Source organism: Calonectris borealis, chromosome 1 (genome assembly GCF_964195595.1).
Source record: "Calonectris borealis chromosome 1, bCalBor7.hap1.2, whole genome shotgun sequence".
In the NCBI taxonomy this organism is placed as follows: Eukaryota; Metazoa; Chordata; class Aves; order Procellariiformes; family Procellariidae; genus Calonectris; species Calonectris borealis.
Genome location: NC_134312.1, coordinates 13,702,494 through 13,724,911, shown reverse-complemented (window position 1 = coordinate 13,724,911; position 22,418 = coordinate 13,702,494). Strand labels below are relative to the sequence as shown.

The 22,418-nt window shown below is 38.3% G+C and overlaps 1 protein-coding gene across 3 annotated transcripts in view; it reads left to right on the top strand.

Annotated features, from left to right (window-relative positions):
- RSBN1L (round spermatid basic protein 1 like) overlaps window positions 1–22,418 on the top strand; it is a 57,517-nt gene that overhangs the window by 8,128 nt on the left and 26,971 nt on the right. The window contains exons 2-4 of one of the 3 annotated variants that reach the window (XM_075144590.1): window positions 4,942–5,055; window positions 20,388–20,648; window positions 20,967–21,031. In XM_075144590.1, the coding sequence (XP_075000691.1) occupies window positions 4,942–5,055; window positions 20,388–20,648; window positions 20,967–21,031 (440 nt within the window). Of the gene's footprint in view, window positions 1–4,941; window positions 5,056–20,387; window positions 21,032–22,418 lie in introns of all 3 variants that reach the window. The other 2 variants (XM_075144575.1, XM_075144582.1) reach the window with 2 other exon arrangements.

Genomic DNA, 22,418 nt, shown 5'->3' with positions numbered 1-22,418 from the left:
CAATAATGTTTGTATGTATGAAAAGTTTGTATGTAATAATTACTACGTTTTAGTCATAATTGTCCCTAATATAGTTGTTAAAAACACAGTGGAAAATACGGATTAATGTGAAGGGACCTGAATATATCATCTGCTCTTTGGAGTGAGTCCCTAAAATTCGTCAAATGAACAGTAAGATAATGTTTTGAGGACCACTGATGACTTTGGGTGTCGAATGTCACAAGGAAGCTATTGCAGCAGTAGTAAGCATTGGGCTAAGGAGAAATAGCTATCGGCTGTCTCAGTACAATATGGCGAGTAGAAACAGAGACATCAGTCATCCAGCTGTGTTCTGGCCAAGTTGAGAGCTAGGGCATTGCTTAGGGTTTTGGATGATCTGTAGCAGAGGAACTGGTATTTTCCCAGAGAGACTTGTTCCATTGCATTTTTTTGTTGGTATCTTATGTGGCTCTGAAGTATTTTTTTCTGTCACTTCAGATGTGATTCATGGCATCATGATTGACTTTTTCTTCTGTTGGAAGAATCGGGATACCAACTTGTAAGATTTGGTATTTTCTCCCTTTTCAAAGTAGAACAGACATAAGAGAAATTTTTTTGTGTATGTTTTGATTCGGTAATAAAAAAAAAATCACCCACAAAAAAAACCCCAACAAACAGATGAAATGTTAGACAAATCCTCATATTCAGTACCTGACTAATCTTTTGATTATCCCTTGCCAGAACAACTTTGTTAAAAGGGAGAGAGCAAATAACTTGGCTTACATAAAACTGAAGTTTATATTGCTGTAATTTTATTCTTTTTAATATGTACTAAAATGGAAAAACAGTTATTGAAATGTAAATATGCTTAGGTGGCTTCACTTAAAAATACTGTGTAATGTTGATGAATTTTGAAGGGGTTACTGTAAATGTTTTTGTGATTTCCTGCAGAATATATGCTGTGCCTATTCCTTTTTTTTTTTAATTAACCTTATATTTAGACCAGGACTTGTTAAAATATTCCCTTCCCCCCTCCCTGACCAAAAAAAACCCCCAAACCCACCACCAAACCCACACCAAACCAAAATACCCACACCCTTGTGGAAAAAGTTCCAGTAATGGACCACAACTATTTGGTAAGTTGTTCCTGTGACTAACTTGTGCCTTTGTTTACAAACAAAAAGAGGAACTGTAATATGATAATTTATGGACTAGGTATGTCAGACTTCAGCTTCTAGTCACTGGTACGTCTATATATGTTGGTTTTTTAGAATGAAGACCTTTTTATTAAAACTTGTCTTCCCTGTTTCAGTCAAATTACCCCTTCACCGTACTTTGAACTCAAATTATCTCCTCATCAGCATATGAAACTTAAATTTGTTAATTGCTTTTCTGAAGCTTCAGTTTTACGTCATTGTGAAAATTGAAACTATTCCAGTGGCAATTGCAATGCTGCGACATACGGACGTAATAGCTGTTGGTACTTGATGTTCTCTTGTTCTGATCACTGACCATTTGGGTTACGTTATTTCCCTGGGGACTCATTTCATCCTGTCCCCTCAGCAGCTCAAGCCCTTTTTAAAAATTATTTTTTTAAATTTATTTTATTTTTTTATTTTAAAAATTTTTAAAAATTTTTTAATTTTTTTTTTTTTTTAATTTGTTAGCTTTCAGCAATGCTACTCCTAACTGCAGAATATTCTGTGGACATGGAAAGATCAGTATAAACATCCCTCCATCTTTTACTACTTTGAGATGCTGTTGCCCTATAAATGAGTGGAGACCTCAGGTTTTGGATCAGTAGTAGCTGTAATCGGTAAACCTCAAAAAAGCTATACAAGAGTGTTTTAAGTTTTCTTAACTTGTTCAACAGAACAAGTTTTGTCTTGTTTTCCCTTGCCAACCATACTTACTGGTTGTTTATTCTACGACATGTAGATTGTAAACTGCTTAATGTTGGAGGCATTTGTTTTAAAGCCAGATTTTTGTGAAGAATTTTCATGTTTCTTGGTTGAGAAAGTGAGATTTGGACTGAAATTATGTATGGCTGGAGGGGATTGATACCTTATATTAGAGAAGACACTCAGAGAGATACTGATCTGTGGCATTTTGGAAAGTCCCAAAGAACCCTTAGCCTATATTGAACTGTATCAGCTTCATTGGGCAGCATCGTATGGTGGCAGCAGTTAGTATGGAAACTGTACTTGGAGAATTGCACTTGCTTTTCGTTGTTAGGTATCTGTGCCATAGGCATATTTTAATCGCGTTTATTGACTATAATGACTATTGGATGCTTCTAAATTTGCTGACTTTACAGAGGCAGCATAGCTAAGTTGCAATAGATTTTTGTAGCAAACTCAATCTTAAAATAATTTGGTTGATTTTTGTGTCTGCATCCATTGAAAGCTGTGAAATGGAATATCTATCACTGAGGAGAATAATCTGCAGAATTTTGTTTGAGAATTGTTTGAGTTCTGCCTGCCAGACTAGAAAATACTTATTTTTACTCATAAACTGAAGATATTTGAACTGAGAATTAAGACCCAAGTGTTAATCTATGGAATGACTCTGATTTCGACACAGATTTTTAAATTATATTATGTTTTGTCCTTATTTCCATATTTATTTACACTTTTTTAAGGAGAACTCTACTATCTATTACTTACCTATTCTGGAGGCTTTGAGGGAAGAAACCCGAGAATTTGTACATTTAAATTGGGATTCTCAACTGTTCTTTACTTACCTCAGGCTGTACAGTGGTTTTGTTACAGTACTGTGATTTCTAAAAGGGAAATAGTTAAGTTTAATTTATTTCAAACCTTCCTCAGCTGCATTTACATTGCATTTGCAATTGCTTCAGGTATGATTTGCTTGTGGCTGTTGCTGGAGGAGGTCACAGGACACTTCCATTGTTTCTTTTGTCTGGAACGTCTCACCATTGACTCTGCTAATTGTTTTCTAGATGTGAAAATAAACTAGAGGCTCTTTAAAAGGTTTCAGCTTGTTCTCTGTCCTTACTTATGTGTTGTTTCTGACAAAAATGGAAGAATCATTGGCCTGTGATGCTATTCATGAGCCTGCGATAAAGGATTCTTTCAGTCTTCCTCTCATCCTCTTTCAACAAGGCTCAGCATTTGTATATGCTCTTCAATCTTTCTTTGATTCATAAGTGATGGCAGAAGTCAACTGTGCCTCTTAACAGTATGCAAATGTTGAGATAAAATCTAGGTCTTCCCATAATAATTATACCCCTGGCTGAGTTGAACATTCAATGCAGGTTACAAATCAAGCCTCGTGTTAGCTGTCTACTTGGTGAGTGAGTGTCTGCTTTCAGAGTGCTATTAAACTCCTGTTATATAATTTATTTCCTACTTCATATTTCTTAAGTTGCAGGGGATTTACAATTTGGGTGTTTCTTTTGGGGGAGAAGCAGGCTGGAGAGCAAGATTCATGTCTGCTTAACCTACTCCTAGAAAGTACAGGTTTGTGTTGCTTAAGAAAACTTGTTTGGATTCCATGGTCTGCTGTACAGATGAATCTACTTTGTCATCCCTTCTCGTTGAACTGCTAGAAGGCTGTTCTTGGACGTGATTGTTTCAGTCACTTAGAACTAAGACTTCCAGAGAGCTTTAAGCACAGCTACCTTATTCCTTATTATTTGTGATCTGGCATTGGTTCTGTTCTCTCCCAACTGCTTATCTTGATCTGTGAATGGACAACAGACATATGTCAACTCCCATCTCTTTTGGTTTTTATTTTCTTTCCTAGGTTCTTCCCAAAATATGTTCTTCATCCTAACAACTGCTAGGGTTCAAGTTCTGTAGCCTTACTAGAAAACTCCAAAAAGGATATGCATGCTGTGGAGTCATTGTTAGAGTATTCATTTATGTGGATTACTGTCAACCCTTTGCACCTTTTGTTTAACTATTAACGTGGTTCATAAATAGTTTGGTTATGGGACACTCTATCTTTTCTTCTAGAATTGAAGGCTTTCTTTGGTTTGGTTCTGAGGAATATTTCTGATTTATTAGTAGTGAAGATACCTAGTAGATACCAGGACAAGCAGGTACTTGGCTTCAGGCCAAGAAACTAGGCACGAAGTGCTGGCTGCAGTGCATCTAAGCCTGGTAAAATCTGACTTCTCTAAATGCTTGGCCTCAAAAGTAAATCCAAACTCGGCTTGAAAAGATTACTCCTTGAAATTATGAATGCCTCTGGATCTAGTATTTTTCATGTAGAAAGCATGCCTAAAGGCTCTGCTTTTGTATGACAACGATTTAAAAACCTGGAGTTGACAAGAACGTAAATGAATAATGAGACTGCTCAGGTAAGCTGTTGCTGATTGTAGGTAAGCAAGGGAAGCACCAGTGCATTATATCTGCTGTGCAAATACAGCACATTTCATGTGTTTCTATTAATTACATGTTGCTGCTATTAATGCAATAGTGTAGCCTGTGAACTTAATGCAAAAGATTTTGCAGCTGACAAATTAAGTCTTCATTCCAAGCTACTTGCAAAAGCCTTTAAGTTTAGACGATGTGAAGATAGTTATGTGAGGTTTGTAGTGTATATGCGCACCCAGGAAAATACAAACCATATTCTTTTTCCTCGTTTCTTATCTAATGTGTGTAGTTTGAATTTCAAGAAATAAGAGCCAACTACAGATGCAAAATAAGAGCAGAGGGTAGTAGGAGTAAGCAAAAATTGTTAACTGTCTGCAGTTAACATGCTGAGTTGTTGCATACAGGTCTAACATAATAGAAACAAAACTTGTTGGAGTTAAATAAGCTTATGTTGGATTATGCAACAGATAAATATTAGCTTTTCATATTCTAAGTACTGGGATTTCCTTGTAACTCCTCCTTTTATCCTCTTAATAGAGCTTACATAAGAGTAATATGAAACGTGCATGCGGCCATTAGTTTTCCATTCCTACTTAATTGTAAAATATTTGCATTTCAGCTCAAATCAAAGACAAAATTAAAGAAAGGGAAAAGAAGCAAAAGGAGAAGAAGAAGCACAAAATAATGAATGAAATCAAGAAAGAAAATGGAGAGGTCAAATTATTGCAGAAAGGTAGGTTCAAACTATGTAGTGGTGTTTCTTTCTAGTGCTTTAAAATCTTTGGTTTTGGATACAGAGTTTTAATACTATGTTTTTCATTTAACTTAAGTGCCATTTTCCCTGATTAGTTGGTATGAGGTTTGCAAATTAAAACTTAACTATAAATGTTAATTTTTTTGTCAACTGTGTTAGATACTGGAGATTAAAAATATAACTATCACCACAATGTTGCTTATACAGTAGTAGTAAAGACTAGGACTTCAAGGAATAATATTGGTGATACCTCCATCTTCTCTGCAGTTACTGAAGAAGGTTATCATTTTATATATTGTGGAGAAGAAAAATGAATCCATGTCACATTTTATATCTAACATTAAATGCACAAAACTGAATAACTAAGGAGTTATAATTCAGGAAATACTAGAGCCCAGAACTGGACACAGTACTCCTGATGCAACCTCAGCACTGCTGAGTAGAGAAGGATGACCTCCCTCTACCTGCTGGCAATGCTCTTCCTAGTGCAGCCCAGGATATTGTTGGCCTTTTTTTGCTGTGAACTGCTGGCTCACAGTCAGCTTGTCTGCTGGAGCCCCAAGGTCCTTCTCAGCAGAGCTGCTTTCCAATTGGTCAGCCCCCAGTATGTACCAGTGCCTGGGGTTATTCTTTCCCAGACACAGGACTATTCTCAGAGGTATACAGTGACACGACAAGAGGTAGAGGGTACAACTGAAATAAAAGAAATTCCTTTTAGACATAAGACAACACTTTTTTACTGCAAGAGTGGTCAAATACTGATACTGGTTGTCCAGAGAGATTGTGGAGCCTCCACCCTTGAAGACACACAGAGTCTGATAGTCCCGGGCAACCTGCTCTAGTTGACCCTACTTTGAGCAGCAGTTTTGGACGAAGTCCCTTCCAACCTCAACTACTGTACAATTCTAAGCTTCAGTGGATGTACAAGCAAGTGTGAGAATATGGGCTTAATTACATTCCATTACAGTAAATAAAGTTGAAGTAATTAGCCAAAACTAAGACTGCCTGTTGCACAAGAAAGGTATGGACTTACTGCAGTGAGTCCATCACATGGCCAAAGATGGTGAAAGGACTGGAGCATCTAGTAGGGCCTGTTGCGACAGGACAAGGTGTAATGGTTTTAAACAAAAAGAGGGTAGATTCAGACTAGATATAAGGAAGAAATTTTTTACAATGAGGGTGGTGAAACACTGGAACAGGTTACCCAGAGAGGTGGTAGATGCCCCAACCCTGGAAACGTTCAAGGTCAGGTTGGATGGGGCTCTGAGCAGCCTGGTCTAGTTGAAGGTGTCCCTGCTCGCAGCAGGGGCTTGGACAAGATGACCTTTAAAGGTCCCTTCCAACCCAAACTATTCCATGATTCTATTCTATGATCTTTCCTATGGGGAAAGGCTGAGATAGCTGGGACTGATCAGCCTGGAGAAGAGGAGGCTCAAGGGGCATCTCATCAATATATATAAACACTTGATGGAAGGGAATGAAGAACATGGAGCCAGACTCTTCTCAGCAGTGATCAATGACAAGACAGGATGCAGTGGACACAGATTAAAACACATGAAATTCTGTCTGAATGTAAGAAAAAACTTTCTTACTGTAAGGGTGGTTGAGTACTGGCACAGGTTGCCTACAGAGGTTGTAAAACCAGACTGGACACAGGCCTGGGCAACCTGCTCTAGGTGACTGTGCTTGAGCAGGGGGATTGGGCTAAATAGTATCGAGAAGTCCCTTCCAACCTTAGTGCTTCTGAGTCTGGCTACATCTTTACACCCTCTCATCAGGTATTTGTACACACTGATAAAATTCTTTTTCCCTTGCCCCCCTCCCTCCCTGCTTTCTTTTCTCCATGCTGAACAATTCACTGCTCTCAGCCTCTCCCTGTGTGAGTGATGCTCTACTCCCTTAATAATTTTTGGGGCCTTTTGCTGGACTTTCTCCAGTATACCCATGTCTGTCTTGGACTGACAAGCTGAGGACTGGACATGATACTCCAGATGTGTCTCACCAGTTGTCATGGTTTAACCCAGCAGGCAGCCGAACATGACACAGATGAGCAGAGGGGAAGAACCACTCCCCTCAACCCGCTGGCAGTGCTCTTCCTAATCCTGTCCAGGAGGCTGCTGGCCTGCTTTGCCACAAAGGCACACTGATGGCTTATGGTCAACCTGTCATCCACCAGGACCCTCAAGTCCTCCTCTGTCGGGCTGCTGTCCAGCCAGTTGGGCCCCGGCCTGTGCTGGTGGACGGGGCTATTCCTCCCAGGTGCAGGGCTTTGCACGTCCCTGTGTTAACTTCATGAGTCCACTGAGTCGGCTCATTTCTACAGCCCCTCAAGGTCCCTCTCGCTGGCAGTGCAACCCTGTGGTGCAGCAACTGCTCCTTCCAGTTTTGTATCACCTGCAAACTTGCCGAGGGTGTGCTCTGTCCCATGATGTCGTCCATTAATGAAGATGTTGAACAGTATTGGCACAAGGTATCAATCTCTGGGTTACTCCAGTAGTGACTGTTTTCCAGCTGGACTTTGTGCTGCTGATCACAATCCTTTGAGCACAGCAGTTAAGCCAGTTCTTGATCCACATTGCTCTTCACTTATGTAGGTCATACTGCATCAGTTTTTCTGTAAGGATGTTGCTTATTTAAGTAGACCAAATATTTTTTTTTTATCTGTTATTTTCAGACACTGCTTTTGAAGTTAGGAACAAATTGCTGATAAATTTTCTGTTACCTTGTCTGCTGTAGGATTTCATTTGCAAACAAAAAACTGAAACCCCCCAAACCAAAACATTATCTTCAGAATGTTCATATGAGGTCAGAGGCACAGAACCCTGTAATTACTACATCACATATTATACTCTACGCACAGCTCCAAGTACCTGTATTAGCAACTATGACAGTTTAAAACCCGTGTTGATCAGATCTCAAGGTATCAGCTTAGACCATGAGGAATGTGTAAGGTGGTGACTTCCTGTGAGAATAACAGATGTGGCTTGTCTTTGCCGAGCATGAAAGGAAGTTGGTGGTTGAGATACTGGGCAACACTTAACTGCCTCAACAGCGAGGTTCTTCAGGTTTTGTTTGCGTACCAGCCTTTTTTTACCCTGTGTCCTATTTCTGTTGCCATTCAGCGGATCAGGTGGAAACTGCAAAGACAGCATGTTTTGTTACACTGATCTAATAAATGATACCTAATGAGGATATTTGGCCTCAAATGGTGCTTTATTTTCAAGTTAATGTAAAAAAGCATATGTCCAGGGGCTGTGTTAGAACCCCTGTGTTGTTCCGAGCTAGTTGAGTAGCAGGATAGGTTAGTCTCAGAGAGAAGAGTGCTACAAGTGCATTAGGTGCCTTATCCCTATTTCATAGATCTGATATTTTATCAGTCAAGTATCATGTTTTAGGTTTTCTTTAAGATGTTGGCAGGAAGTGTTTTGTAGAGGCTATGTTTGGTTTGCCAGTATCCTGCAAAATTGACTCCAATTTCAGGGAAAGAAGGTAGTGTGTCAGGAGAGTAGTTATTTAGAGCAGACATATCCTTTCCACTGGGTTTGTATCCTGTTCAGAACCGCAGCTCTGGATGTCTTCTATGGGCCTCCGAAATCTGACTGGATGTGCTGAGAAGTTTGTATAACGTTTCCTCATCCCTTCTGCTGATCTAACTTTACATCCTGGAAGCTGAGGGCAAGAGAGCAAAAGCAAAAGTGCTTTAAGGTGCAACTTCTTGTGTATATCAGTGGTCAGCACTCTGTGACCTTCTCAAACATTATTAACTCTTCATCTAAGGATATCTTCTTCCTGTGGAACAAAAGGTAAAGCTCCAAGCCCTTTTATTCTGAGCTCAGAATGCACTGTGTGGGCTTAGGAACAAAGGTTAGGAACTAGTCTACTTTCCTCTTTTGAGTTTTTGGTTTGGGGGGGGGGGGGGTGGGGGGGTGGGGCGTGCGCGTGCGTGTGAGAGAGAGAGAGAGAGACTACAGTGCTGGTCTCTAAAGACAGCTTATTTCCTTCTTCCAGGCATTAGATGTGTATCTTGTAAAATGTTACTGTGACAATCTGCTGAATGCTTTTCTTATGTTGAGAAATATTGTTAGTGTTTTGGTTTTTGTCTTTTTTGTTTTTTCTTCTGTTTGTGACTTACTTTCATTGAGGGAGTGGAGGTCATAGGCTACCTGACTTCAGACAGTTAAACTAGCTGTCCGAGATAAAAGGTGGCTACTCATAGAAGAAGAGGTCAGCACTGAGGGACTGATGCCTTTTGAGGGAGAGTGGGTGCATAAGCCTGATTTTGGTGCTTTGAGCTGAATGTGGAAGAGTTTACTTACATTAGGAAGCTTAGGGAAGTAAGCTGTTTATCTGCCTAAACTTGGGTTGCCATTCTGTTGAAAGCAATGATAAAACTTGCCCATGTTGGAGAAGGGCAACTCTGAAAAAGGGTGTTTTTACAGTTCCTGAGGCTGCTAAAGGAAATGTGTTTGGCTCTTTCAGAGAAGCCTGATGGCTTTTCTTATGCATCTAGAATGAAAAGGTTTTTTGTCATCCTTTTGCACTTGCAGATGTATGCTCTGTAGAATAAGGCTATATAATTGCCCCTTTTTCTCTCAATCTGTTATGTGGAAGGAAGAGCTCATTTCTTGGAAAAAAGCTTCTTGGCACATGTATATTGTTAAATATTCAGGAAACATAAGTGACTTAAACTTGCTTTTCAAAAAATCTGCATAATGAAAAAGTTACCTTTTAGAAATTGAAAGTTTCATTAAAAAAAAATTCACACCGATGTGACATGGCTGAGGGTTACTGGAGGTCCTGCAAAAAGACAAAGGATTAACAGGCTTATTTGTAAACAGCCCCATTTGTGTTTTCCCTTAAAAAAAAAAAGTCAGTCCTATTTTTCTCATTATTTATATCAGAGCACAGCAACTTCTAAAAATGTAGTAGGAGAAATTCTTAGTGTGTGTTTCTGCAAGATTAAATGCCTTGGTTTATGGAATGCCAAAATGCAGGGACGAAGGGAGAACATCTTTATTGTCCTGGTATGAACATCTGTAAGTACAAACTGTTTTCTAAAGCTTTTTTATTCTTCTGAGAGAAACGACACTTATTTTAATTGTACGTTCTTATGAACCTTTCAAATTTTTTATAGAGAAGTAATTATAAAATTGGTATATTTAAGGCGATACCTACCTCTGAATCATACTGCATGCTTTTTCCCATCCAATATATTTTGTCTTTGTGTGTCTTTAGGGAAAATGTTGAAGGATTTATGTGCAATGTGCTTTAGGTGATGGGACACTGAGGGGGTGGGAAAACTGACGTAAGAGTGCAGGGCACACAACCCACCACGCTGATTTGCCTGTAATACTGATTTCACTTCACAGGCCTTATACACCAAGTTATCAATTTTTACCAATAAAATATATGAGTATAAGGTGAAACACAGATGTAAAATACAGGTAGGATATATGCGATAAGATCAGTGAGATCAGAGCTCTTCTAAGTTCCAGTGGGCTTCAAACGTTTTTCAGAAAGAATGCATTAAATCATCTGCTTACCTTTTGTGTAGCTGATGGATCCCTGTTTTCCACGTTTTCTGGAGATGTCTTTGCTGCCGCTTGCTCTTGGTTCCTTCCCATCCCTTTACATGACTGATTCATTTCTAGCCCTAAAGTTGCTGCTGCCTCCATTACTCCTTCTGTTCAGCTAGTGCATTCAGTTGGCTACACAAATCTTTGAGAACCTAAAAGGAACCAACAGTGCTGGACTTGAGCAGTCTCTGCTGTTGATCAGGCAGGGTGAGACGCTGTCAGCGCATGCTGCTTTGGGGTGGGGCAGGCTGCAGCTGGAGGGAGAGCTGTCCTTCAATATCTCTGCAGTGTGTCTTGCTGGAGGTGGGGGTCTGGAGCTTGCAGCAAAGACTTCTGGTACATCAGTGAAAAGCAAAAGTCACTACCACTTCTACCACTGCCTGCAAAATCTATGCAGGTTAAAAGGTTTCCGTACGATTTTTCTTTTTGTTGTTTGGTTGGAAGAGATCTGAAATACTGGTCTGAAGGCTGTGGGTACAAATTATGATAGGCTGTGTGTAGCATATGCACATGTATTATTTGGAGCTTCTTTTTATGGTGAAGACTGTGGAAATAATTGTAGTTTTAAAATTACTTTATTTCCAAGACAAGGAATTCAAAGATAATACTTCAGAGAGAATTGTAATGCTGTCACATTTATAAGAGCTTGTCCTTTGAGAACAGTGTTTCTACCTCCAGCTTATTGCTAGTAAATGTCTTTGGGTAAGTTGCTAGGCTGGGTGCACACAAAATATTTTTCTTTAGCCCTGTGATTGTATTGTATATGTGAAGTGGGTTTCAGTTCTAATTGCTATGCTACAGATTAATTAAAATACTGTGATGGTCAATTCAGAAAAGAGGTCTGATTCTATGTGGGTTACTTTACTGTCTGTAAAGTTCTTCCATAGCAGGGTGAAAAATGCTGGTAGCAGAGTGTGTTTGCTGCCTTTGCTGCTTGAAGTGGAAGGCTTCATTGAATTAAGATGATTAAATCAGCACTTTTTCACCCCATAGTGTATTTTAAGATACAGACACGTGGAACTGCACAAAAATTGTGTGTCCTACATGATTCCTCTTACAGATTCTCATATGCAGACTTATAATTTTGAACAGAAATCTTCTGTTACACCTTCCCCCTCCACAAGTTTCTATCCTTTCAGTCTAGGTGGAATTTCTGTTATGGTTTCTATTTCGGATGTTGGTTTATTTGGAGAGTAGAAATTTAGAAGTATGGAAGGAATAATAGGTTGCTGCTTTCTAAAATACTTTTATAAAGTATATAAAATAGTTAATCTATAATTTTATATATATATATTTAATGTGGTAGCTCAGGTGACCAGATTCCAGAGACTGTTTTGCAGACTTTGTGTTTATAGACTGTTTGTTGTAGAAGAAGTAACTGAAAATTTTTAGAGCTTTATATTTTTTTATTCATCACTTTATAAATCTCTGCTTATCTGATAACGTCCCATTGAAGCTTTCATCGTAAGTGCAGTTGTTGGAAAGGGTATAGGAGGAAGCATGTTAGGATCTTCCTGTGTGGCTCTGATGAGTAAGAGACGGTTATCTTAATGAGCTAAACATAGTAGAAGTCAATGTATATCCTTGTAGCAACTTTTATCGCATCCGGTGTTTGTATGCCTACAAGCATCACTTTCTGAAAGGTGGTTGTGACTATTCAACCAGGAGGGCTGAGACAACATAAAATAGGATTATTTGGTGTATTTCAGGCTTGATTCTTCTGATGTTTAATATTCAAGCTTTCAAGTCTATAAATAGAACAAGATAGCTGTCAGTTCTCAGTTGTACTCCTGTTTGGTTTGTTTCCTGGGCTGTGTACTGAGACACCGCTTGTTTTCAGCACATGGTCTATTTGCTTTTCAACCTGTTGGCACTTGATCTTGCTCATTCTCCTTATTTGCGGAATGACTGTGCATTTCGTGTCAGTTCAGAATTCTGTGTGCATGTTTTAACTCCATTAGGAAGTCATTTGTTCTAATCCTTTTTAACTATTTTGTAATATGTTTTTCATTAACTCATCAAATTATTATATAAAATCATATTAAAATATATAAAAATAAATTTTTAATACATGATGATATGTTAAAATCAAAATATAAAATTCTGTCACTTATTTAACTATCTGGCTGGTACAAATGAGGTTTTTTTAGGATCTAAAAGGCTTTTCATGGTTTTTCTTGTGCTGGGTGGTGTTTTGTTTTGGTTTGGGTTTTTTGTTTGCTACTAGAAGTGGCAGTGCCTCCAAGAACACTTGTACTCTCTACGACTGCATATTTTATTTATTTACTGGTTGGTGACTGGTGTCTTGGCTGCTTCTGTTCTAAACTATTTGTTTGTGGTTATGAACTTTAAACTCATTAGAAGATCTAGGGGGACACTTCTGTGGTTTGAACTGGGATTTCTGTGTTGACTATTTAAAGACTCAGCCTGAAGAGCATTAGCAGAGCTAAGTCATCGTAAATTTCTAATATGTCAGTAGTTTTAGTTTGAATTGCAGTGAGAATGCTAGAAAATGCTTGAGTTATGTGCCTGGCCACGTGGGACTAAGGTGAGAAGTAACCTCCAGTTAATGATCTTAACTTTCTTCCCAATCCCCTTACTGGAGAGTACTAGGCAGAATGTCTGGTAGTACTGCAGTAGGAGATAGTTGGTACAGGACCAAGCCAAAGACTTAAATAATGTTTTGTAGCTGATGGCAGGAACAGCCAGGCTGATCTCTCACTGCAGAACAAGTAATATACCTGCAGCTGGTTGATATTGCTGTGACTTTTCATGTGCCATAGAATGAGGAGTAAGATGCTGTGTTCCAGTCCTTCTGTTCAGTTGAAAAATCTAGGAACTGTGGTCCCTGTTTAGGCTTCTCCGCATTGGTGTTCTTTCCTCTGTGCTCCTACCCCCCACCAAATGCTTCTCAGCTCTACTAAATTTTGGTGACCGAGTTTTCCTAAAGCAGGGAAGTAAAAACTGACTTTAATTACTGGCTGCAGTTAAAAATGTTTGTCCCTTCTTGCTACTAACTGTCAGCTAGAAAACTGTGGGAAAAGAACAATTGTATCATTACTAATGTTTTTTTGAAACTTTTAAAGTTCCCTCCCTAATAATTTTGGGGGCTGTGACCTCAAAGTTGAGAAATACAGCTCTAGCTGAAACAACTGAATAAAGTAAAAGGTTTGTGGCCTCTGCTTATGTAAAATTTCAGATCAAATGATCTCATGGACAAAATACAACATAAAATAAACTTCAGGTAACTTCTGAGCTTTCTTCTTATAAAAACTCACACTTGAAAGGAATCAGTAGTTACCCGAGTTCAGGCTGTCTAGCATCAATTTAAATTACAAGTACATATCATCTAGTAATAACAGAACATTGGCTTATTTGCATAAAATTTGAACAGTCCTGAATCTGAGTCCTTAGTAATAGGTCCTGTGCTGTGAGTGACAGGGATATTGTGGCACCACAAGAAGTAAATTTACTGAGTTACCTTGAAAGATCTACCTATCATGTAGATGTATGCAGTGGCAGAAGTATTTGTGGTACGTAAGGCCTGACTTGCCTAGAAGATGGTTAAAAGTTTTTTTTTAGAGTAGTTCTGTTCTTACTGAGTATGTGCATGCATGAACAGAATGAACACAGATTTCCATTCTTGTAAGTTCCTTAAAAATACAGTGCAGGTTTCATAACTCCATCCTCGTGCAGATATTGCTAGCCAAATAAGAGCAGGAGCAAAATTAAATTTTTGCTGTTCTTTGGTCTTTTACACTATACTAAAGTGAGCTCAGTCTGCTTTTTAACATCAGATCGACGGGAAAGTTCCTGCAAACGTCTTATGGGTGCTGAGGGTTTTTGTGCCCACCCCTGGCCCCTGTTATTCTTCATTCTTGAAGTCCCACAGCAGTTCTCTGATTCACCTTAATGAAAAGACTTTTTTAATACAACTGAAAATTCTTACTTCTGTCTCGTGTTTCTGAGTCACGCAGTGGAAAAATTTTTTTGTTTTGTTTATAGGTGTTTCAGTAACTGCTTGTCTAAATGCATCTCAGAACACCTAGAGACAGAAGATGCTGTGCACTTTAAAATGGCTACTTTCTTGGCTGAAATTAGATTCCAGCAGTTGTATGTATTTGTGTGTATGTACACACCTTTATTGTGATTGCTAGTGAAGACTCTCTGAAACATCTGTCTTGAAGGTTTTGTGTTGTGAGTGTGTGCCTCAATAGTAACTACTCAAAAGGTGACATAAGTTAGCCTGCATCAAGCACTGCACTGCTGTTGCCACATCTTGCTTAAAACAAAGCTAGTTTGGGTATCTCAGTCTTACAGTGTTTGGATCTTTATTTAGCCTTTTGGATTGCTTGCTTAAGTTTTCACCAAATTCTGTTATGTCTGCTGTGAGGCAACTTGATTACTGCCCTAGGGAGACATTGAAGGCAACTGTTCTTTTTTGGTGTCTGTAAGCCAAGTGTCAAAGCAGCATTATTGGTTTTGGAATAAGCAGCACATTTTGCTTTAAAGTGTTTTGATATATGCAGCAGAGGAGTGACTGAATGAGTGTGTTTCTGCTCCTCTCTACAGCTAATGCAAAAGAAGAATAAGATGAAAGTACTTTATTGGGCATTGCTGATAGCAATCCCAATATTTCAGCAAACTAATTCCTTTTCCTATTGAAGTCTTTGCAACTTCTGAGCAGCTTTAAACACCTACTTCAAGTGGATCTTTGAAATTCAGCAGAGCAGAAGCCTTAGGCTAGAAATGTGCTGCCTCTTCCTTCTGTGAAATCCTATTCAAGCTTTGCTGAAAAATACTACTTCTAGAAATCAGTTTTCCATTTGGTGTTTGTATTCCTCAGGAAGACTTTGGCTGTATGCTAAAATAATTGAACACAAATATTCTAAAATTGGGCATATGTTGATGTCAAAGCAGTATTGGGAACGAGCACTATACAGCACCACCCACACACTCACTGAAATAAAGGACAGAGGGAAGAAATTGTAGTCTGATCCATATTACAGTTAAATATACTAGAATGTTACCTTTAAAAAGGTAAAAAGTGTAACTTCAATGTTAAATTTAAAAATTCAAGCTTTTGGGTTAGGAAACTTTCTATTAGGGTTTGCTAGGAACTTGGTCATATCTCACATATGTGTTAAGGTAGTGTTGTGGGGGGGCGGGGGGGGAGGGATTTTTTTTACCCTTAAAAATTCAGCCTTGTTCAGTACTTGGGGTGGACAGGTTAAGGTGTGTGGGCAGTGTAACTAAGCAGATCAAGTGGTTTGTTGCCACTGATGAGGGGTGGGTTCTGCTACTTCTCATTGCCTGCTATCGGTGGTCTCCACGCTCTAGTTCCTGACAATGCTGTGAACCAATTCTGTTCACTAATCCAGCAGCAAAGTGAATAGTTTTCTGCTGACCCCTTAGGTTAGGTCAATCTACTGTGCTATCAGATGAGCATCAGTCAGTACCAGGAATGGTGTAGGACTGTGTGCCAGGAGCAGTGGGGAGTTGGACTCTCCCCATCTGTGGCAATGAGCTCTTAGATTGCTCGGCTGTATCATATATCCACATTTGAAGGCCGAACAAATAATTATGAATTTAACATTTTTCCAGTCTTTCAGTATTCAATTTAATATTATAATATAAATATCATTTTCTCTACGAAATATGGTGTCTGAAGTATCTAAAAATAATTTTTCCTAAGTACATCATTTGCTGCCAAAGTGAAAATAAAGTAGAGTTCTTGACAGAATTTGTCTTGTATATGTAGTAGCATAAGCTTGTGTGAATTTGAAAAAGGCTCAAAACAACTAATTAGTTTTTGAAGTCATGTTATCTTTCAATTTCTGCTTGAAGTGCTTTTAGAGAACTAAGTTTTACTTGTGTTGGTATATAATTTTTTTTTCCAAGTCTTTAATTCTAGTAATGTTTTGAAAAAATCCCATTTAGAATCCCCTTTCTCTTCTGACTTCTGTGTTTTAAGGCTTTTTTCCTCTCCAGTGGCATCAGTAGCTCAGACTCTTGAAGGAGGGTCTCCCAAGGATATACACTCCTCATCTAGATTTTTCTATCTCTCTTCCCAGTTGCAAGTAGCAATTCAGGGGTCTCTGCTACCTCCCATCGTAGATCTTCTGGTGTTTTTTTGTTATACAGCCTTCTGTTCTTTCCGTGATTGTTGCTCTCTTGGTTTCCAGGTGTTTCAGAACTAAAAATGGCTCAGTTCTATCCTTTTTGGAATATAGAGATCCAAAAAGTTCTGTGGAAGAGAAGAGTTGTGTTCAGAGATGAGAGGCTGCTAGCAAATATGTATTTGGTTCCAAATTGTGCGCACCATTTTTTCTACTTCTCATGATTTGGGAAAGTGTATACTGATGAACTTTAATACTTGATATATGTGTAAATGGTATAACCCTTGTAGTCTGTGATCAAAAGTAAAAACAGTCTGTATTATTAAAATATTTGTATTTAAAGCTGAACAGAAAATTTATTTTCAAGCTGAAAGGAGGACTGTGTTGGATACCAGGAAAAAGAATTATTTTTATCTTGTGGTTAAGAGCTTTTTTTTCCCTTCTGAAAGTTTCATGGAGATGGTGTGAAAACAAACACAGAGAATGATAAGTGTTCTTCACTTTAAAAATGTCTTAGTGTAATCCCTCTTAAGAAGTTTTTGAGTACTTACGTAGGTGTATACCAAGTTAAATAAAACATTTTTACAACTGGTTTTGAGTGCAAACCTTTTTGGATATGTTTATGTGAACTTTGCATAATTTGACACTGATTTATATTCTGTCTGTCTGATTTTAATTGTCTATGGGGTTTTTTTTTGTTGTTTCTGTCTTAAAAGCACCACTGCTTTTGAGACGATGGCTTTGCTCTTTGAGTGCTGTTTACTGATGATTAGAATAGAACAGAATATTTCAGTTGGAAGGGGCCTACAGCGATCAGCTAGTCCAACTGCCTGACCACTTCAGGGCTGAGCAAAAGCTAAAGCATGTTGTCCAAATGCCTCTTAAACACAGCCACCACATATTACAGGAGGAGTCAAATGAAATTGTTAGTCAGTAGAACTTCCGGGGAGATATAAGCGAAGGCAGGGAATGGGACAGATTGAAAGGGGAAATCAGATGATCTTCCTTCTCGTACTGTAGAAATGGAATTCAACAATATTTGAGGTAGTTTTGCACAGATACAGATTCATACCCATCTTCTATGTGGGTACTTTACATTTCAACTAGTAGTAATGGAATGTAATTTAATAGCTGGATGTTCAGCAAGGATGTGTAGATACTGATCTTCAGTAGTCATAAAGTTTTCCTTGGTGATCATAGACGTGCTGAAGTATGAGAGAGCAATTTGGCTCTTGCCATAGCAAATAGCTTCTTGCTTTAAACTTACAAGTTGTTGTATTTGTTGCCAGTTATATTACTGCTGATTGTACCCCAATGAATGCAAATTTCCATCCTTTCCTTGCAATGCATGAAGTCCCAGGACTGAGTGACTAGTCTGTACAAAAATCTGAGCTCCATCTGAGAATAAGTAAAGTGGGTTGACGGGTGACCCGTGCTTCCCCCTGCCTCATCTTGCTGCAGCTTTCAGTGATATAATTCCGTATTTTCTGTATTCAAACTAATACAATATCTGGAAATGTTTGACTTCTTTATCGTAACCATCAGTATAGCAATGAATTTTCATGTTTAGAGTGAAACAATTTTAAAATGGTAAGTTAAAGCATTTTTAAGAGTTTAAAATACCTGTAGACTTTTGGCTCCCTAGTTGTGTATTCCTGCAGTCACGAGGAGGGAAAAAATTGTCTATTCTGTAGTCTGTATTTTGAGGTTTGGATTGAGATTTCTAAGCCTATAATATGGAACTTCCCGCTGTCATAAGCCATTTCTTGGTTTTTATTTCCCCCGAATGGAACTGGTGCTGTGATAACACCATTACAATGCCCCAAAATGTGACCAGTAGGTGACTTTTGTCAGGTGATGACATTTTACTCAGGTACCCTGGCACTCTCAACGAACTATCCGGACTCCTCGGAGGTTGAGGTGGTTGGTTGTACATGTGTTGCTGCTCTTTCTGGTCTTTCCATGCCCACTAAATTTAAAGACTCTTGTGGCAGAAGGAACATGTTAACAAAGAAGTGGTGAATATTGCATCTACTAGATGAAACAATTCTGTTGCAGAGGCCTGTGCTGGTTTTACATTAAATTTAGCCTAATGAAAGGACAGATTTTCATGAGGATGCTGTGCCTTTTGGAAGCTGAACTTGGTTAGCTGAAAGTGAAATGGTGCTCATAGAGTATGCTATGTTAAATCTGATTTAGAGTGAAGGGAGTCTTTGTAGCTCTTAACTGTGTGGATTAGGTTAAGAAATCCTAGAGCCCACTTCCTTGATTGGGCTAAGTAAAAAATGAGTGACCTCAGGGCACTTCTTCTCCCCTACAAGATGAGAAAATAGAAGCTAGAGAGATAACTAGCTCGCCTGCTTCCACTTCAGAAATCCCAGAGGCATGTAGCCACTGTCACAAACCTCAAGAGGCTTGGAGGCAAGTGTCTTAATTGCTTGTTCTCCTTTCCAGTATCTGCACCTTCCATATCCAAGCCTCTTAATTATCAGCAAGAATGTGTGATTCCATGCACCGACAGCTGTTGCTTTTTTTTTTAGGACTCTTGTGAATTACTTGGGCTGAGGTTTGCAAGCTGAAAATAGTCTAGTAGTAGAGACTGGCTAACTTAACTCTTGTGAATTTAAAATTACTTAGAAATTGTGTATTTCATTGCAAGACTAAACTTCTAAACGTCCGTGTCTGAACCTGCTGCTCTTGAATCGCTTGTTGTGAATATAATTTTGTGCTGTAACATGCCCAGTAATTTGATTTATCAAATCATGAAATGATTTCAACTGCTAGACTTTAGGGCAGTGTAGTGACAGAAGGTTTTTTGGCTACCACGTTTATTACTTGCAAAAAAACCCGAAAAGCATTTGAAGAAAAACACTTTATAGGAAGGGAGAATGTTTACCTTGGGAATTACTTGAACATGTTATCCCCAAATGAATACTTTTGGCTTTGGGCCATTACAGTTTGTTTTCAGTTCAGTTTGCGTATTATATAAACTTGAAGCTAGTTTCTGTTTTGGTTTTTGGTGGTCAGTTGTTCGGGGTTTTTTTGTTGTTGTTTGGTTTTGTTTGTGTTTCTTATTTGGTTTTTTTTTTTTTAAATAATATGAGGTCAGTTTTTACATATATCCACATGTATTTCAACAATGTTTATTTAGTTCTGGACGAACGACCACGTAAAACCATCTGATAAAGTAGGTCCTGGCAGTGGCATCTTGTGAACAGCTTGCTGATGATGGTTGATATTCATTGACTGTTTGTAAACCCCTTGTTTGGCAACGTTTGTTGACAGCTGTCATGTAATGTTTCTAAACTTTCTGGTATAGTAATTGCTGATGACCAGTTAAAGGGCATGATTAAGGGTTGTGACTTATCATGAAAGCAGCCTTGGGAAACTTGTTTTTTTGTGATTTCCTCCCCCCCCCCCTTATATGTCAGTCATAATGTGAACATGGCAGGTGTCTCTTACTACTCGTTTTCACTGAGATACACACTGTGACCCTTGGTATTGGTCTCTGGTGTTTGTGTGCCACGGTGAGGGTTTTGGTAACTTCGAATCCTGATCTTTAAATACATATTTTGTATATGAAGATACTTAAAAGATCTTTTTTTCCTCTCAACAGGTGGGAAGGAGAAACCAAAAACCAATGCAGAAGAGCTACAGATTAAAAAAGTCAAGAAGAAAAAGAAAAAGAAACATAAAGAGAACGAGAAGAGGAAGCGTCCAAAAATGTACAGCAAATCCATTCAGACCATCTGCTCAGGATTGGTTTCTGATATTGAGGATCAGGAAGCCAAAGGCATCACAGATGATCATCTTAAGGATTTCAATGGGAAAAATATGGATCCCAAGAAGGACTGTGAGTCCAAGATACCAGAGAACAGTGAGTTTCCATTTGTCTCGTTAAAGGAGCCACGGGTTCAAAATAAACTCAAAAGGTTGGACACATTGGAGTTCAAACAGCTGATTCATATTGAGCACCAGCCTAACGGAGGTGCATCAGTTATCCATGCCTACAGTAATGAACTCTCCCACTTATCTCCTGTGGAGATGGAGAGATTTGCAGAAGAGTTTGTGGGTCTGGTTTTTAGTGAAAATGAAAACTGTGCAGCTTACTATGTAATGGGTATTGTTCATGGGGCAGCTACTTATTTACCTGACTTTTTAGACTACTTTTCGTTTAATTTTCCCAATTCACCAGTGAAAATGGAGATTTTGGGAAAGAAAGATATAGAGACAACGACTATGTCAAATTTTCATGCTCAGGTAAGAGGTTATACATTTTACTTTCTAAAGTCATGTAATGGTTTCAAACAACTGTGAATGGGTTTTTTAGAATACAGTTACTATTAGCTGTGCTGTGTGGATGATGCAGAAGACTAGAAACAAGGGAATTCTTTAAGTAGTAAGTTAGTTCTGCAATATTAAAGATAAGGAGCCTATTAACTGAGACTTAAAGTTGGATTTTATGGGGGAGGGGGAAGTGTTTGCATGCATGTGTGTGTGTACGTTTCTTTGGATTTGTTGCTGTAGCTGAAGCTTAACCGTGAGTTTTGGGATGATTTAGGTTAAAATGATTTAGCTGTGGCTATCTGGGTATCTGAACTGTAGTTTATCTGTATGAACTTCTTCATAAAATGGAAATGCTTTAATACATTAGAACAATGTTATACATAAAACCTGTGTAGGGCAGAGTTAATTAGTTGTATGTGCAGTTTGAGGCTTCTAAATCCATCCTTAAAGGAGAATTTAATGGTGGTTAATGTAGCTACTAATTTGATTCATACCCCTTCTCATTTCCGCGCAGTTAGTTGTATTCTCTTGAAAGCTGTTAAGTTATGTGGTAAAATGGCAGGCAGCTTTTGAATCTCTTTTTTTTTTTTTTTTTAAATTTTATTTTATTTTATTTTCCAGAGAGGGATGACTGTATACTCTGTTAACAACAGCTACTGATTAAACATCACCTCTGCTATTTATTAACTTGCTGTGGAAGATACATTACTGTTGCATATAAATTATTTATATTTCAGGTCTTTTAAGTTCATGGGGAAAAAAAAATCTAACTTTCTTAGATTGCCACCTTGGTGATGAGGGTATTGTGTAAAGCCCATACAGATATTCTGAAACAATTTATGAAGAAACTCAGTCCTGTTTTTCATTATATCAACTTTAGCGCACAATTGCCTGTTTAATTCCCTGTTTGTGAATTTAGATGTTGTATGGAACACCTTTGAACTATTTTAGTCTTCACTTTTTAGACAATTATGAAGCATTTAAGTGTGAGTTATACTGTTATCTTTTTGATGAAAAAAATATTTTTTTTTCTTTGGCTAAATAAACACTTGCATGGAATACTATTGGATTTATTGAGAAATTTCAGGTGTGTGTTATCCACAAGGATATGCAGAACTGAAATGTTGCTGCAAGAGAACATTTGCAGTGCCGGTTAAGAAAACATCCACTGCCGTGGAATATGAATATTCTGTGAAATATATTCACTTTTTTTTTCCCCAGTATGTAAACAAAATCATTACTTTAATAGTAAAAATCATAGAACATATTATGGGCAGCTACCCAGAGCTGCTCTGTCTCAGGTCATTTTATCTAAAAAAAGCTGGATCTGTCCTTCTAAGTATGTTCTTTAAGCCCAACC